This window comes from Chenopodium album, chromosome 24, assembly GCF_948465745.1.
Source record: "Chenopodium album chromosome 24, dcCheAlbu1.1, whole genome shotgun sequence".
Lineage (NCBI taxonomy): Eukaryota > Viridiplantae > Streptophyta > Magnoliopsida > Caryophyllales > Amaranthaceae > Chenopodium > Chenopodium album.
In genome coordinates this window covers 37,240,577-37,259,700 of record NC_137857.1, presented here as the reverse complement: position 1 = coordinate 37,259,700, position 19,124 = coordinate 37,240,577, and the positions used below count along the sequence as shown (strand labels likewise).

The 19,124-nt window shown below is 31.6% G+C and overlaps 1 protein-coding gene across 1 annotated transcript; it reads left to right on the top strand.

Annotated features, from left to right (window-relative positions):
• The first annotated feature begins 9,405 nt into the window (after positions 1-9,405).
• On the top strand, positions 9,406-11,121 carry LOC145611878 (uncharacterized). The gene has a single exon (XM_081667258.1). It carries the CDS (start codon positions 9,798-9,800, stop codon positions 10,758-10,760), a length of 963 nt encoding a protein of 320 aa, XP_081523384.1. The 5' UTR covers positions 9,406-9,797; the 3' UTR covers positions 10,761-11,121.
• The last annotated feature ends 8,003 nt before the right edge of the window (positions 11,122-19,124 follow it).

Genomic DNA, 19,124 nt, shown 5'->3' with positions numbered 1-19,124 from the left:
AGGCATTGATTGAAAGATATCAATTCAATCTTATCGCTTGCAGCTTTAACCCGAAATGTGGATGTAGCGCGGATTGTAGTAGTCTCCTACTTTGGTGGACTGGGTCCTCTGCTCTGCAAAGCATGGTGCTGTGGTCTGAGCTCTACTCACAGCGCAACTGGCATGGCTTAACCTGTTGATTCTAAATCTAACCGATCATGTCCTTTGAACATGAGAAGGGGACAGGAATTTGAATCCCGCTACGTTGCTACTTCCTAGTTCCTGTACACTTCAAATAGGGAAGGGCAATGGCCGAACATGCCCAGTCACTCATTTTCTGAATTTGGTATTCACAAAGATTACCCAGTCACTCATTTTCTGAATTTGGTATTCACAAAGATTATAATTAAGAGCAAGAAATGTTTGCTCATTCATAATTGAAATAGGTTGTAGTTACTGGAAAATATTGAATGGTCGAGGTGAACTTGGCGTTTGACTGCCCGGAAAGCGACAATTTTAGAAACAACAGAGTGCTGGGTGCACCAAAAATTTGTCCCATTGATTTGTATAACATGATTAATCTTTGTTCAGGAATCAGAGGATAGAGGACTCATTTCCACTTTTAATTCCTTGAATTTATAGCTTCAAAAACTGTGAATGTACGAACGTGCTATTCTTTATCTTGACCGCACCCTCCCGGGCGAGGGCATTTCTGCTTCACTCTGCTCTAAGGGTATAGCAGCCGTCCCTTTGTTTGTTGTCATTAAGCTTACATTCTATGGGGCTTTAATGATCAAAAGAGGCCAAGTTTATGAAACTTGAAAAACTCAACACTAAATTTCTCATTGAGTTTATTCAAGAAATTATTGAACCCTACTCATGAAGTCATGGGTCATGAGCTTAAAGTCAATGAGTTGTTTACTTTTCCACAATTTGGTATTTTTAATTCAAATTTTCGTGATCACTTATCCGCCTAATCTTACTATTTCGTGTCTATCATATTCCAAAAGTCCAAATTAGCTAGTTGTTTTTGGGTGACACTTGCTCTATTAGAAGCGGCCTCATATATACAGGTTTAACTATACTATCACCGTGACAATCAATTTCGGATAAAGGGAAGTCGGTTATTCTGTAATTGATTTGCTTTTACTCTGATTGTAAAAGAGCCACACAAGGTAGTTGACGTTCACACCCTAGTACAACCAAAGTCTATAAAATATGATAAAATTGTACAACCTACCAAAAACAGAGAGCATAAAACATATGGGAAGGTCCAAAAACATCCTCAAAAATGTGCGGAACATAAATAATATTGTCATATAATGATGACATAGTTGAATAACATGCCATAATTCTAGAAAATTATACCTCTAAAAATAGGCACAAATAAACAAACATAAGACCCACAAATATAGCTATTGGACGTAGATTATTATTGTAGAGGTAGGCAGCATGAAATACACTAGTCTATTCTAGTGGGCTTTCCTCACATGCATGCACTCCCACTACTTTCTGCATGAATTCAAATTCAAATTAAAAGTCATTTTACTAAAAGTGATGATCATATAATATAAAGTTATTGATAAGTTGGAATTACATAGTTTTTCTGTTATTTTTTATGACATTTTTGGTATTACTGCCTACTAAGGTACTTATCTATTAAGAAACCAAACACAGTGGAAATTGATGGATGGATAGACTTTTAGTTCTTGGCATATGGTACAACTATTAAAGTTATGTGTAGTACGTAGTCCGTTATCCATTATGTCGTTATTTTTGTGCACTTGATCGAATTGTGTTGGTTTAATTTTTAATTATAATGTTGGCTCATTAGGATGATCGATTTAGAGTACATATAATGCACGTATGTAGAATTGAAGATTTGGGAACGGGTGTTTTGGACATCTAAATTCTAAAATGCAATATAGCACAGTCATAATTTGGATAATTGGTGTGAAGTTACTTTTTTTTTTTTTTTAATTACACAGAGTATATGTTATAATTGTGAATTCTTCTCTAATAATTTAGCGTATTAGTTAGTTTTTACCATATATGTGGATGTAATTGTGTAAGCACCTATGTGAACCAAATAATATAGAAGTGGAAATGATAATAAAGGTCATAAAAATGAAAAAATTCAAAAATCATAATCTTAACCTAAATAGAATAGACATCTGATAAAAACCTAAATAGGAATCAAATTGAAGTAATATGCTACATATACACATAATGTTTACATATTATAATCACTATAATTCAAATGAATAGATTGATCTAAACCGCACTACTCAACTTAATTAGTACTCCCTCTCTTTCCATATTCTACAACTATATGAGTGTATCACATTTGATTGACGGTCATTATCATGAGTTCAATTAAAAATTATACTCCCTCCGTCCCCTATTGATAGTCCCTTATGGGCATTTTTCACGAGAATTAATAAACACAAAAATAAATAGCTAAAGTACATTGAAAAAGTAAATTGACATTGAGTATGCAAAAAAGTAGAGAGAAAAAGTAATAAAAGTACATGGGAAAACAAAATTTACATGGAAAAGTTAAATTTGCACATATATTGTTGCAAATTGGAGGGAATTTTGTTAAAAAATTAATATTAATAGTTGTTGGAAAAAGCAAATAGGGTGAACATTTTGGGACTAAAATTTGTCCATAAGGGACTATCAAAAGGGGACGGAGGTAGTAATAATTAAAATAAATGAATATTTGAAATTTTTAACATTAACACTTAACAATGTTCTATTTATTTAATGTTAAGAATTTAAGATTATCATTAACGATAGAACTTATAATTATATGACAATCCCACCTAGCTAGATATAGCAAATCACACAAGGAGAGAGAAGAACAAAATTCCTTACTTGTCGCATCAATGATCAACATGAGATGACTAGTTATATTGTGTGTAATCTGTGTACTACCTCCGTTACATATTATTTGCAACGATTTTGACATAAAGTAGAGAGGAAAAATGTCTAATCGTTGCAAATAATATGTAACGGAGGTAGTATTATAGATTTGTTGGCCTATTAGATCACACTAAACCATTAGGATTTAACCACTTAAGCTTAAACTACTAATTATATTACACTTAAATAATTGACCATTTTATGATATGAATACTTTATATTATATACAAGAAATTTATAAGTGGAAGCTGTCCTAACTTAACTTGGAGACCAAGTGTAAACAAAAATATCCTTAAATTATTAATATTTTTGTTAACCTATGTTCATAAGAAAACAAATAACAAGTGTTAGCAAAAATTGCAGAATATGCTCTTTCAAAAAAAATAAAATAAAATAAAATTGCAAAATATGTACTTTGTTTCATGAAGCACTATCACTATATTATGCCAAAAAAAATGATGTCGTTTTTATAAAAACACTTTTCGTTAAATACCTTACTTCTTTGGCACTCTCATATAATGCCACACGAATATAAACCTTAATTGCATAAATAGGCAATTGAAAATTACTATTATTATTTATTATTTTTGGACCCACTTTCCGTACAAAATATATTGGTTAGGACATGAGTCAATTTGTAATACCGTATAATTATATATCATAATATGTCAAATTAAGTTACGTGCAAACTATTTGTGATACTAGTGGGAATTGAATTGAAAGTTAACATCAAATTGATAGTGATGGTGATTTTATTACCTTTTTTTTTTCTTTGAGAAAAAATTGCAAAGTTGTTTGTTTTAAATTTTGAGTGGAGTTATATGTACTTAGGCTATGTCTACATGCATGGAGGTTATTGTCAAGCTCATCAACATCAATTAAAAAGGGTTAATTATATATTATATTTAGCTTAATTACAAAGTCATACTAATTTGTGGGGTACAATGTATCATACATTAGGTAGTTTTGTTAAATTGACATCTTTGTTTGCACTAGAGATTAGGATGAAACATGCACACTTGAATCATTAAACACATATAATTAAGTCTTTTCTGATGGATATGTATGATTAATATTGGTGTAAGCTAGAGGCCAAACATAGGGGTAGATTGAGGAAAAATTGTTGTCGGATATGTATATTTTTCGTGTACTTATAAATTGAAGTAGAAACAATGTAATCTGATCTAGTGAAATATTAAAATTGTACAATTTATATTTTTACTATATGACTAATTTTGAATAGTTTGATGTCTGATCAACTTAAATTGTCTAAAATTTATATTTTCTCTTACAATAAATTTTATTAATGCCGATGTAATACATATATACTTTGTACTACGCATTTAACAAATGTTACGCATACATAGCTTTGAGGTCACAAGTTTGAGCTCCACTAACTAAATATATATACTTAGAATTAGGGTTTTTATTTATTAATTTTTTTATAACTTGGCCTCCTCCTCTACTCTAAAACAATGACTAGTGTGGCTAAGCTAGCTGACCTATGAGATGTGTTAATACAATTAGGTCCTTTTTCTTATATAAAAAGAAATAGTATGTATATAGATCTAGTATGTAACTATAATATATACTTCCTCCGTTTTCTTTTACTTGCAACACTTCTCTAAAAAGGAAATGTCACAATACTTGCAACACACTATAAAAGGAAAGTTACTTTACGGAAAAACTATACTATATCCCTTATTTAAAGCACATGGTCCACTAAATTACACTCCTAACAACCACTCATCCTATTTTAAAGTTTATTATATCATGTAAACCCCACCTTTCTTAATTACCGCGCTAAAGGGTGTGTTACATCTAAAAGAAAACGGAGGAAGTATGAATTAGGAGCGTGTATTAGCTGGCTAATAATTATCCATGAAAATCAACATCAAGTGAATCAAGTTAATTATTGCAAATCCTAGATATCATTGGAGCTTCATAGATTGGCAGTGTTATGCCATCATAGTCATCAAGTAGCACTTGGTCACAATATAACCTTAATTATTAGTATATTTAAGCAGCATGTATCTAGCAAGCAAGTATGTACATTATGTTCCATAATAATGTGCATGATATTCCTTAATTAATCAATTGCTAAATAATCCATGTTCCAACAACTTGAGTCAATAATAAGTTGGTATGATGGTCCAAGCATTAGTGACCCTACACACTTAATTAATTAAAAATACCACGTGCATGTTGTAAGATCCATTACTTAATCCCTACAACATAATTTCATTGTAACAATAATCACTAAGGATAATAATAATTATTTGAAAATAGTTATGCACTTATACCGAAGGATTAACTATGGGAAAATAGAAATAGATTTTAATTAAGTATTCAATATATGAAATATCGAAGCATGATTGTAAAAAAATTTTAAAAAAAATCCATTTAACGTTTACAGAATTACAGCTGATACATGCTTCATACTATACTAAATATTACTCGTATTCATTATATTGTACGTAAGGCTAGATTATTAAGACTTCTCATTTTAGAAATATATTTCGTTAAAAAAAATTGTATAATATTAATCACATAAAACTTGCCAAAATGAAAAAAAAATAAATTAAGTTTAATCATCACAAAATTAAGTTTGATTAATCTAGTAGGAATATGATTTTAAATAAAATAAATCTATTAATAAATGTTAAATTCAACAAAAAATAAAATAAAATTATATATAGAATCATATAAAATATTAATTAACTTGCCAAAGGTTTTGTTTTTTCTTAATTTTTCTTCACTTAGATTATTGACATGGTTGCTTGCTAAGAAGGGCCAATAATGGTAGCACGCGTACAATAATTTTATTTTAATTAAAATATTAAACATTATAATTGATTAATGCAAATTGATCTTGATTAGTCCTATTTGATGGCAGACTGGCAAATGTTAATTGTGAGTGGACAGATTAGACCACTTAAAAATGTTGGATTAATAATTAGAAGAATAAATTAAACTATATAATAATAGTATTATATGACTTGGATATTATTAATTGGCTAAGGTCGTCATTGTCTTCGTTGTCCGACAACAAATATTCTGTGATTGGTCTTTAGAAAGAGTCGCTTTACCTAACAAACAAACCGACCAAGATTTCCTTAATCGCGATTTGTGGGCTAGACTTATTATTATTTAAAAGGAGATTTTCGATTTTAATTATCTTAATTACAGTATTTACATTATAATTCTTATTACACTAATTGTATTTGTTTATAAGTAGTAATCTACAATTGAATGGATAATGGTAATAAGAATGAATTTATTACGGAGTAAAAGTTATCGATTTGGCTGTAAGATTAAAATTAAGGGTTTGTTCACATATACTAAACTGAGCTGAACTGAACTAAACTGAATTGATTGGAGCTGAACTGAACCGAACTGACTGAAATGAATATTTTATGAGAGAAGAAAATTAGCTGAACTGAACTGAACTGATTGGAACTGAACTGAATTAATTAGAGCTGAACTAAACTGAAATTAAGTAAATGTGAACATGTCCTAACTTTGTATAGGTAATGCAAAAAGATCTTATGTATTTTTTTCATAAATATCCAATACAAGAGTGTAACTAGTAGGTTTTTTACCTTACAATGCATAATGTTAATAAATGAGCATTGGAGGTTGAGAGTCTTGCGACTATGTATTTAAATGGACTGGTTTATTTTTGAAATGTCTCATTTTAATAGTTTTGACGATGATTGAATTGCTTACATCTACATATACATTGTTTTATTATGATGAAATGGCAATTTTAGAAAATGCCTAAAAAAAACTTGCTATGTGTTTTTACACTAGAATTTAAATTGGATTAATTAATTCAAACATTTTGTATGTCTATTGTTAGACATCTAGTCAACAATGTACAATTTTGACAGTTGAAACTCTTTTGCTCTAGGCTTGTTAATCATTTCTAGCATTAATGTGCATTTCTTTCATAGATGAAATGAATATATACAAGATTCCTTAACGAGGAGCATATGTTAAATTGCGATCATTAATAGTAAAATTTTTTCCATTGAACACTATTTCGTCACATAATTAATAAACACATTAGTACATAGGACGTTGCATCCATAGGATTCTACAGTTTTTCAATTCAATTCTAAGTACTCTTCAATCCTAATTAAAACCCGGATCTAGACATAATTAGGTAATCAACTCTTTACTCTTGACTTCTTGTCACCGCATTAAACCCTACTCCTTCAAAGGCTTGAAATATAGTTAGCTAATTAATTATATTAATGTCCATCCCCTATTTTCAAACTCACATTCCATACCAAATTTGATCCTTCAAATTAAAGGACAAATTCTGACCACTCCAAAGAATGGAATGTAGTAGGTTGTGTATTAGAATCTTGGGGGCCCATAGTGCCGACTATTTAAACCCTTGAGTGAGATATTAGTATCATTAATTATTTAATGTGCTTTTACATCTTTTCTTCTTTGGCATCCATAATTCACTTGTTTTTAGTTATTTAGTAAATATAATCCAACAACCCACCATTTTTCATTATGATGGTTTCTTTACTAATTTTTGCACACAAAACTTATGTCTCAATTTTCAATTAACATTGTGATCTATAAGTGAAAAGACAATATTGAAAATCTATTACTTGAATAAAGGTGATATTTTTAACAGAATGGTTGAATTAACCTAATAATGTGAAAAAAAAACACCAGTATGTTCTAAGATAATTTAAGCTTCCACAAATATTTTTACTCTAAGATTGCTTATTAATTATTGTAATTCGAATTTATATTTGTACTCCACATTTATGATATATATTTTGTTTCAATTATGTGATGTCCAATTCCATAAGAATAAAACTCTTAAATGTATGTTGTAACTATTTAGTTGAAAATTTGAATGGGAAATTAATGCTATAATATTATGAGCCGCCTCTAATATTAGTAAGTATCTATTGAAAATTCTAAGTAAAAAAAATCATTAAACTGTTAAAAGTATTAATTATTCTCAACCACCTCAAAAGATTTACAAACTAGTCAAAGTACCATGAGAATGAACATAGATTACACATAAGATATAATAAGAAATCCATAATTCACTGTATGTTCTATATAACCAATACTTAAAAACACTAGCAACGCGGAAGAACCTTTTTCTATCTCTTACCAACTTATGAAGCATTTAGAATGTAATGGAATCCAACATTTGAATTTGAGTTAACAAACACTATCAATGGATAAAGAACCTCAAAATTTAAAGTCTAAAGCTTTGATTAATTTAGATTTGAGTCAAGTTAGGTTTGAATCTTGGTACTCTCATTATATCAATCTCCTCATCATTCATAGTTTAGAAGAGGATTAAGGAGTCGAGGGATGATTAGTCCCTCCATCTTCCCCTCGAGTGATGGGGTTTGATCCTTACCATATAATTCCCTTATCAACTGATCCAGTGCGCGGTACTCTATAAAAGCGATAAGATATTCATAACCACCAAAGCCACTACCTTAATCTAGTTCTAAATCAAATCAATTAACCAACATTAAGGTACATTACAAGGCCACGAGGGTTCACATGATGCCAACTGTTAAAAAACACTTTACCAATGAAGAGAAGAGAAAAGGGGTACAAAGCAGAGTAGGCCCCACTAAGGTCTTAGGCTAGTCTAGTGCTTCTTAGGCAATCCTTTCATTCCATGTCAGCACCGACCTTTTTTATATTCTGTTTCCAAATTCATCTGTTTACTTCATGGGATTGTATCAAGATCTTCTCTTCTCTTCTCTTCTTTTAAACTGTCCAAAACTAATGGCCAAACAAACAAGGCACTATCAAGGGTTCTTCTTCTTCCACGTGGCTAAAGCCCACCTTCACCTTAATCACTAAGTATTCAACTTGCTTAATAATTTTTATTTTTATCCTAGTAAAATAATCTTGTAAATTTGGTTGATAGTGAAATTTATCATATGATTTCATTACTATAGTGTTGTTTGTGATAAGTATCCTATGGATTAAGAAAAAATAAAATAACTTTTTTTGAGGGGGGGAACTTATTTATTAATTAATTCTATATTTTTAATTTTATTGACCAAAGTTTAAAATGACCATATAACTAACAATATGTGAACATGTCCTAAAAAAAAAAAAACAAAATGTGAACGTGAATATAACAAAGATTTTACTACTCTTTTATTCCTGCAATATTTGGATTTTATGCCAATCTATAACTTGTCCAATTGAAATATTTATATAATTTATGAAAGTATAAAACACACTATAAATAATTTATTTTTATAAATTATAAAATAAATAACTAGAAATTATTTCAAACTAAATAATGTAAAATTTTAAAATATTACACTAGTAAATTTGGAGTAACATAGAATTTAAATAGAAACCTCCGTACTAGGGATACCTCCAATTATTAACATATAGACTTGAAAACATGAAACAAATGGCTCATATACCCCACGTCCCCACCTATATATCAATCAATTAACCTCTCTACTCTCAAAGTAAAAAAACAAAATAAATCTAAATCACACATTTTCTTTTCTTGGTTCATATAACTATTCCATTTACAGATAGGCTATTGATTGATAAAAACATAGACATAGATAGATAGAGAGAAAGAGTGTGTATAAGATATGCTCACTTCTTCTCACCTTCCTAGCCACTTCCTTAACCTTAAATCAACCTTCTCCCTTTCTATTTCTTCATCTTTATTCACTAATAAGCTTCAAACAAACCTTCATAACAACCCCATCTTGTTCATCAACTTTATCTCTCTACTCGTACCGTGATCCAAAGGTTAGAAATTTTTTTAAGCCTAGGATCAATCATTAAAGATAACATACAACATAGAATTTTGTTTTTGCATAGAGTAAAGTTTGATATAGTTGGTTCAAAAAATGGGGTTAAGCTCAAAACAAGTTTCAAGTGATAGGCATGGTTGGAACCAAGCTTTGTTACAAGCTAGCACCTTAGAGCTTACAAAACCACCTCCATTATTAAAGAGACAAGCACCACAAGTGCAACAACAACAACCACAACAAGAGCCTTTGAAGTGCCCTAGATGTGATTCATCCAACACAAAGTTTTGCTACTATAACAACTACAACAAATCACAACCTAGGCATTTTTGTAAGGCTTGTAAGAGGCATTGGACCAAAGGTGGCACCCTCCGCAACGTCCCCGTTGGCGGTGGCCGGAAGAATAAGCGTCTTAAGACGTCGAATGGCGGTACTAAGACCGCCTCGAAGACGAACACCAGCATCACAACCACCACAAACATAGTTAATAATAGCAGCACCACAAACCACAACGTTAAGGCTTTATTACAAAGCCAACATCAACAACAACAGCCAACAAGGTTTAGTCTACCTCTAGGAGAAGCATCATCACTAATAAGTACTCGTACAAGTACTTCTTTTGATGAGAAAAACAGTTTCTCTGAGGCATTTTATCAAACACTTGTCAGGCAACCACCATCTTCTCTACCAGAAACCTCCATTACCTTCAATAACAAGAGCTTAAATGATGGGATTTTTCTGGGTATTTCTCAGAACAACAATGATCAAGAACATCTTCAATTTCCATACTCAAATCTTGGAAATTTTGAGAGTAACCCATGTTCAATTTCTTCATCAAATTTCTACAATTATGCAGAGGATCATCATCAACAACAACAAAATCATCAAGATGCTGCAAATGGGTTGGAAGATTCAGTGATGAATACAAGTAATAGCAGCTCAATGAGTGTGATTGATATGTCAAATAATTGGGGTTGGGATGATTTTGATAAATTTGTTTCAGTTGAAGCTGATCTTACCATGCCATGGGATGAAACAGAGATCAATCCACCAGCCACTTGACAGGACATACATGCACTATCAAGTAATAATTATTAAAACTTTATAGTATAATTTTATAGTATGATCTTACAATATTATTATATAACTATAAATATATTCTGAGTTTAATTACTTTAGCTTAATTACTGTAGTATGTGTGTTCATATGGGATTTGGGGGTTTTTTTAATTTTTTTTTTCTTTTTTGGGAAATTTAATGGTGACTTTGGAGTTTATCTTTGATAAATTTGACAATGTTTTTTCATTTGACTATTGTAATGTAATAGAGATTAGTGAATAATTAAAATATGCCCTCATTTTTAATGGGTTGTTTTTTCTATAGTGGTATAGCATTAATTTCATGATTAAGAATAATCATGTTTCAATTGGTTTTTCAATGTTTTCTTGCTTGTTTGTTCTTAGGAAATTTTCATACTTTTGTCATCCAAAATTATGATGATGTGTTTTAACTAAATTTGGAATATTTATGACTATTTATAGAAACTTAAGCTAAACACACTTAAGATGAATTTTATTCTCCTTCAATAATATGGAGTACTTACTTGTATTACTTAGTGTACTCCGTATTAAGTTAAATAGTTTGAACAACAATGATATGTACTACCTCCGTTACATATTAGTTGCAACTTTTGCCAAAAAGGGGTGCTACACATTAGTTGCAACTTTTCATTTTTTTCCTATTTTAGTAAGTTTTTTTAAATGAAAATACAAAAATACCCTTACTAAAGAACTTATAAACACAATTAACTATCTAAATCAGATTTCATTAAATTCCTAATTTAACTTATTAACATAATATTTTCACCTAATTTAACTCATCTAACACATAAATTAACAAAAAATTCAATTCCAAAAATCATTCCACTCAATCAACTCCCTGAACACGACCTTCTCAACCTCGTCGCTGCCGCATCTAACCACCATTGTCACCGTCGCCGCTGCATCCACCACTACCGTCAACGCCGTCACTGCTCGTCACCATTTTCAAAGTCGCCGCCTACTTCAGTGTTCCTTTCTCACTCCTTCTCTCTCTCTCTTTTTTTTTTTTAAATAGTGTAGATCTGATGGTTTGAGGAGTAATTAGGCTAGTTTGGGGTTGTTTATGGATGGTTTAGTGTGAATCAAGGTGAGGAAGGGTAGTTTTGGGTTGGTTTAGGGTGAGTGTGGGTGATCTTGGGGCTGATTGAGGGTGGTGGTTTTGGGGTGATTTATGGCGAGTGTTGGTGGCTTTAGGGAGGTTTGGCTGTGAGGAGTTGGTGTCGGTGTAGTTAGAGTTCAAAGGGGGTAATTTTGGGGTTGTTCGCGCTGCGGGAATGGTTTTAAGGTTGTGAGATGGGTGGTCGGCCTGAAATGGGTGGTTTCGGGCTGAGAGGTGATTATTTTGGGGTTGCTCGGGGTAATAGGTGGTGGGCTTAGCGTTGTTCGGGATGCGTGTGGGTGGTTTCTGGGTGGTTCGGCATGAGAGCAGGTGGTTTCAGACTGTGAAATAGGTGGTCTAAAGGTGGCTGTTGTTGAACGTTGGTTGTGGTATGGCTGCTGTTGTTGTTGGTGGTCATTTATTTAATTACCTCCACTTTCTCTCTCCTACCCTTAATTTACTATACTTTACTTCATTAATCAACCATTATGATTTTTTGTCTTAGAATCCGTGTCAAGCTTAAAGTTGCAACTAATTTGAAACGGAGGTAGTAAAATTTTCAAATTCTCAAAATTAAATTATACTGTGGTCAATTGAATTGCTTCATACTTCTATTTTCTCCATTCTAGTAAGTAAGATGAAGTGAAATAAATCAAATTAATCTCAAAAGAATCCCTTTGTCAAATTTTAATAAAATTAGGAATATGCTAAACAAGGAAACAATTATGAAGTTACATGTAGTGCTTGAGTTAAAATTAAATTCAAGACAATTAAAATCGTGTTAAAAAAAAAAAGTCAGTTATGAAATTATATGTTATGCTTGAGAATAATGCCCGCCTAGGTTTTGTAAGATCCATTATCGGAATACCTATTATTCATTTATGACTTATCAAAGTCAGTTATTGTATAATTCGGCCACAATTTCAACTTGTCACACGTCTCTTCCTTATTGGCATGATGCTAGAAAAATAGATCGGAGGGCAATTGCATCCAATTAATGTATGAATTATCCACCCTTCTTTTACAATGAATTATGAAAAATTCAGATGTGAGTTGTGTTACATTAAAGAAAAGAAAAAGGAAAAAATAATAATTATATTGACTTTAAATTAGAATGAAATTTTAGTTAAGCTTATGCGATGAATTTTCTTCCTTAAAGAGCTTGTATTTGGTTCAATAAAAAAAAAATTGTTTGCGATTCTCGAAGTAATTAGAGGTAAAAAGTAGCATACTCGGTTGCAAATATGCAATGCTTATAGAAACTCATTTTGCCCTCACAAGGAACAAACTATTGTTTTCATAGAAAATTATAGCAACATAACATATATTGCAAATGTTTGGAAATGTGTGGAAGTTTATATGTGTTGGAACCCAATGTGTATCACCTGTGAGTGTCCCACATTGGAGAAAGAGGAGAGGTGGTTCCACTTTATAAAGTAGAGGAGTAACTCCTACTATTGCCAATTGATTTTAGTATGGAAACTCCAAAGTCTTGTTTGTGGGCCAAACTTTCCTCCTACTTGTTCGGGTTGTCCAGGCCCATTTCATATTGTTTCGAAATTTAACAATGCTACTCCGTTATAACAAAATAATTGTAACAAAAGAAGATTTCTTCGTTTAGTCCACTGTCTTGGTCGACATGATCGATCGTATAGGAGCTAGTTTCCCTCTCCAATCACCCCTTCGCCAAGTAAACTTAATTAATCTCATATCAAAGAAAATACAGGATTAAGATTTAAACTTTTAACCTCTTGTTTAAATTAGCATTCATGATTGTCATAACAAAAGGTTTTATAGGGGGGTAACACGGTTAAGCCCTGACCCTCATTCATGGAAGTTCCATCCTTGAATAGTTAAATGTGATTATTTGTCATAATTTAATGAATTAAGATTATTATTATTTTTTTTTAACGAAAATCAATTTAACTTACAATTAGATGGTGTAAAGTAAAATAAATAAATAAAGTACCCAATACTCGTGATCAAATTATGTTTATATCATTCATCTATAGCTCTTTCTCGATACTTCCGTAATAGTGTATGATTTCTTCACTAGGTCCACCGATTAGTACACAAATTATTCTCCTAGGAGGAAGGGGAACACAATGTTTGGTTAAACTAAGCTATATAGGGTTAGTTATACTTAAGTTATATGACATAATTTGGTTAAATTATTAGGAGCACTAGACAGTGTAATAAGATTAGATATAGATAGGGATGTAACGGCAAAAAATAATGGGGTCGCCAAACAGCTATGAAATGAATTATGAATAATGGTCATAATTCTTTAGATGTGATGTAAGATTCCTGTGGACATTATGCATGTTTTTCGTTGGGATATTTAGGAGAAGATGACCCAAATTTTGCATTATTTTTGTGTTTTTATAGCCACTATTTCTGATATTACATTCATTTTTATTATTTTAAAAAGTCATTATTATTATTTGTGGATTGATGCAAGTATGTTTAATCACCTAGGATTATGATGTTTTGTTGTTTAAGTCTATATATAATGATGGTTGGAACATGTTTTATGAGAATTTAATTTATTCATATGTTTTGTGTTGTTTTATATACACAATCTTATAATTAAAGCTGGGCACGAGCCGGGTTGATAAGCCACACATGTTATGCTAGATTTTCGAATGCTCAAGCGGGCCGCGTCTAGAATAATAAATTAAGAAAAACTCATGTTATGGTTGACTGTTGTGTCTTATTGTTCTTTTATAAACAGAGCCCATACATGATCCAAACCACATACTATGTGTCATGTAGTGTTGGGTCGTGCCATTGGAACCCTTTTTTATATGTTTGGTATTTTGTAACAAATAAGCAGGGACGACTCATAGTCCTCATGCCAAAATTTAAAAATGATGTCCATACTGACATGCGTTAATGCTAATGCGTACGAGTCTGACCATTATAATGTCGGCTCACTCAGCATGCCCAGCCTTACATACAATAATAGAAATGTCATTTCATTCAACAAGAAAAATCTAAGTGGTGGTTAACGATTGCCTATATTATCTATATCCAACAAACTAGATTTAACAAAATAGATTAACTAAGCTAAGGTGAGCTTGTGGGCTTGTTGTGGGTCACTTTAGTTGATGTTGGAATTGTATGATATGCCCTACCTGTAAAGCTAGAAGCACTAACATTTCCTTACAAAAGTGGTCCTTTCACACACTCTTCATATACCCAATTTGATTGTTTGATCATGTGCTTCAACTTCTAGAGGTCCACTTCTCTCATTTTCCATTGCTTTGTCCCATCATTATTCATTAGCCCTTCTAAATTATACTCCCTCCGTTTTTAAATACTTGCTTCATTTCTCCATGCGCGGAGTTTAGGAGAAATTGGAGAAAGTAATAAAATATGGAGGTAATGGGATTGGTAGAAGAATAAAAAATTGTAGAAAACCAAAAATAGTGGAGAGAATCGAAGGAGAGAGAAAATGGATCGATAAATATTGTTAGGTCCACTTGGTGAGAGAAATTAATTAAATATTGCAAAAACTTACCAAATAAGGAAATAAAGCAAGTATTTAAAAACGGATGGAGTACTATTGTACCTTACATTATACCATAATTGATACTTCTAGTTCTACTATTATTTGTTTATCAACCTACCGTGTGTTATCACTCATTTTCCGCACTTGGGCATGCATCTACAGGTCATCATTCATTATGTTTGATCTTCGTCCCCCAATTCCGTATACCTACTAGCTAGCGCAACATGCTTTATTTGTAATCCCCCGTCTTTATTTACTTGACATACTTTGATTGATAGGGAGTATAAGATTTTAAAGAGATTAGGTTTAATTTTTTTGGGTGAACAGCAAACTAACTTACTGTCTTATTGTACTCCGTATAGTACAAAGGAGTATAGTAATACGACTAGTGGTACGAACTGGTAACTTTGGCACTTTGAAGGTGGGGATTCCTTTAACCTTGCCCTCTACTCCTAAAGGGTTGAGAATTCGACAGTATAACATCTTCTTCTTATCTTTTTCCTTTACGAAATAGATTGTCCAATCTTGAGATTCAAAAAACGATTGAATAGATGCTATACGATCCTATACACATGCCTTACACGAATTATATATGCTCTAATTTAAAGATGAAACCTTGAGAAAAAGAACACGCCGTGATGCCCTAACAATTTTCTAATACATGAATGTACTTTGAAAAGATGTATGGTACAACCATGTACAACCACACATCTTAGCCTTAGATAATTATAAGGTACATTGTACGAGTATTAGTTTAATCATCAACAATAGTTTTGGTCTTCAATCTAAAGTCGCTTTCATACGGAGGGTTTGGTGTGGAATTTGTGACTTCAAGTCTAACTTCTTCACTCTTGAATCTTATGCCTTGACCAATGTACTTATTAAAAAAAAACAATTTACTCCTTTATTAATTTAAATATGATGAGCATGATTTCAATGCAAGAATTAAGTTCATAACGTCTATATTGCTTTATCTCCTAAAATTCAATTGCATGCGATGACCCTAATTGTAAAGGTTTGACTGTTCAACACAAATTTATATGGTCTAACCACTATGTAATTATAACCATTTTATCATGCCAAATAAATAATACAAAGGGATATGGAGAATTTCACAAGGTGAGGATTAAAACCTATTAATGTAGGTCATACAAAATGTAATTGTATAAAAGACTTGTATGGTCTAGTGGCATGGGTTTGGTCTTGTGAATTGAAAGTCATCATCTAAATAGGGAATTTTAAGGGGTATAGTTGTATAAGAGACTTGTATGGTCTAGTGCCCTAGTGGTACGTGTTTGGCCTTGTGACTTGAAAGTCATGTGATCAATCTCAATATGGAATTTTAAGGTGTATAATTGTGTAAAGGACTTGTTTGATCTAGTGGTACGTGTTTGGCCTTATGATGACTTGAAAGTCACATGGTCAATCTCAATAAGGAATTTTTTGGGGTGATCATCAATTCAATCTCGGCCCGGTCTGTTAGCCAGACCCGATCCGGTTCGAAATAGGGCGGGTTAAAACTCAAACCCGACCCAAAAAAACCTGAAAAGCCGGCTTTGGCCCGACAAGCCCGGTACTTTTTTGCGAGTTTGGGCACAAGGTATTATGGTAAGGCCTGGCCCGGCCCCATTTTTTTTTTTTTTTAATAATTTTTTTTTATCACCTCTAGGAATTTTAAGGGGTATAATTGTGTGAAAGACTTGTTTGGTCTAGTGGGCATGTTTTGCCTTGTTACTTGAAATTCATGTGATCCATCTCAATAGGGAATTTTAAAGAGTTGAGATTTACGGAGTACTACTTATTATACAAGTACTACGTATATTTTTACAGTACACTTAAATTGAGTCTAACTAGCAAGTCAGTGTGTTGATTTTCCACCAAAAATGACTATTGTTGCAACCATGATATTGATATGAGATGAGGTTCCATTGTTACAATTTCATCATGAACAATTTGTAAACAATCAAAATCAACAAGTGTGATGAGTAACAAACACTAATACGAAGTACTTCGTATAATACAAACAGCCTATATAATGTATGCATCAACATTCAACAATAATGGTATGGCCTTGAAAGTAATGAATGAGTAAGTTTGGGTTTGATAAGCCACTGGACGATTTTAACATCTTGATAGGACCCTAGGAAGGCAAGTAAATTACAAGAACCTATCTCTTGCATCTTTGGACTACCAATACAACATATAATTCCGAAATTACCACGTAATTTAACAAAATTATTCTACTTTAGAGATCTTTTGGTAGTTTTTTTTTTGAATTGTAAACGTAGGTTATAGCCTTTAGTTATGAACAATTTCAACTTTTTTTGTTCCACAAAAGAAAAAGATGGAGGTGCTCATCAGCCATAACAAATTATTATACTTACATTAATGGTTAGGGTTATTAGAGCTTTAGGATGATACTAGTGTTTTTATGGGTTCCATACGAGTATGACAAGCCGGTTAATATTGTATATAAACAAATCAACGTTTACATCATCCAAAATCTACGTAAATACTAAATCTTAACAGGCTCATGCTATAAATTTTTTACCAAAGATGAAAAAATTACATTAAAGTTCCCTCTTAATTGATTAGATTCGTATTAAGAGCGGAACAAGTAACATCATCAAACAACATACTTCATCATAATTAAAAAGCTTAGCTTATATAGGGCGGCTAAATTAACTTAAGCCGCTACATCTACCGACCTATTTGTACAATAGGGCCCTTAAATTTACTATTGTGATTTTAAAAGTCAATAGATAGGTATGCAATTATGCATTATAACTTACAATCTTTCTTTCACCTCTTAAGAAAAGTTATTTTTATCATTGAAACAACTTACTTGTAGTATAGATCTCAAGTATCCAACTTTAACTAGGATTAGTAAAAATGGCATACAATGCACTTACCGAATGTACCGATTATAGTAAAATAAAAAAAATGAAAAAAAAAAGTGTAATATTCTCATGTTTCCTAATTTGTATATTTCCTAAATTTGATAAAAGCATGCATTCTACATCTTCTATGCAAGTTGTGTATTCATATTGTTGTAGATTATATATATATATATATATATATATATATATATATATATATATATATATATATATATACTACCTCCGTTTCTTATTACTCGCAACAAATGGGTATTATTTGTGAGATATAAAATATTCATTTGTTGCAAGTAATAAGAAACGGAGGTAGTATATATATATATATATATTTAAAAAAAAAAAAAAAAAAACTAAAGTAATAAAAATTTAAAGGTTCATAGTTGAGCATAAGCGTGCGTTTGCAAGTAGTGAAAATGTTAAAGGAGAAGAAGTGTGAAGTGTGATGCTCAAATAATCTAGGTTGCTTACAAGAGTTTAGGTGGTTTTTACAAGAAATATGTTATTTTTCGACTTGTTTTAGAGAACTTAATGAAGCAACACATATCATATTTTGGTGCACCTTATTAGTTTGCTTGACTACAAATGCTGGAGTAATATTTATCAATTATGTTATTATTTCCGACTTTTATATGGAGCAAAATTTAAAGGCCATTTGCCTCATTGAATTGGTTTTTATTCTACCATACTATGAAGTCAATGATCCATATTGATTTTACTACAGATTAAAAAAGAATTAATTAATCAACATCGGCGTTCATCACTCATTACTAAGTGATAAATAGCGTGATTTAAATTAAAAACAGATATTTGGACAAAG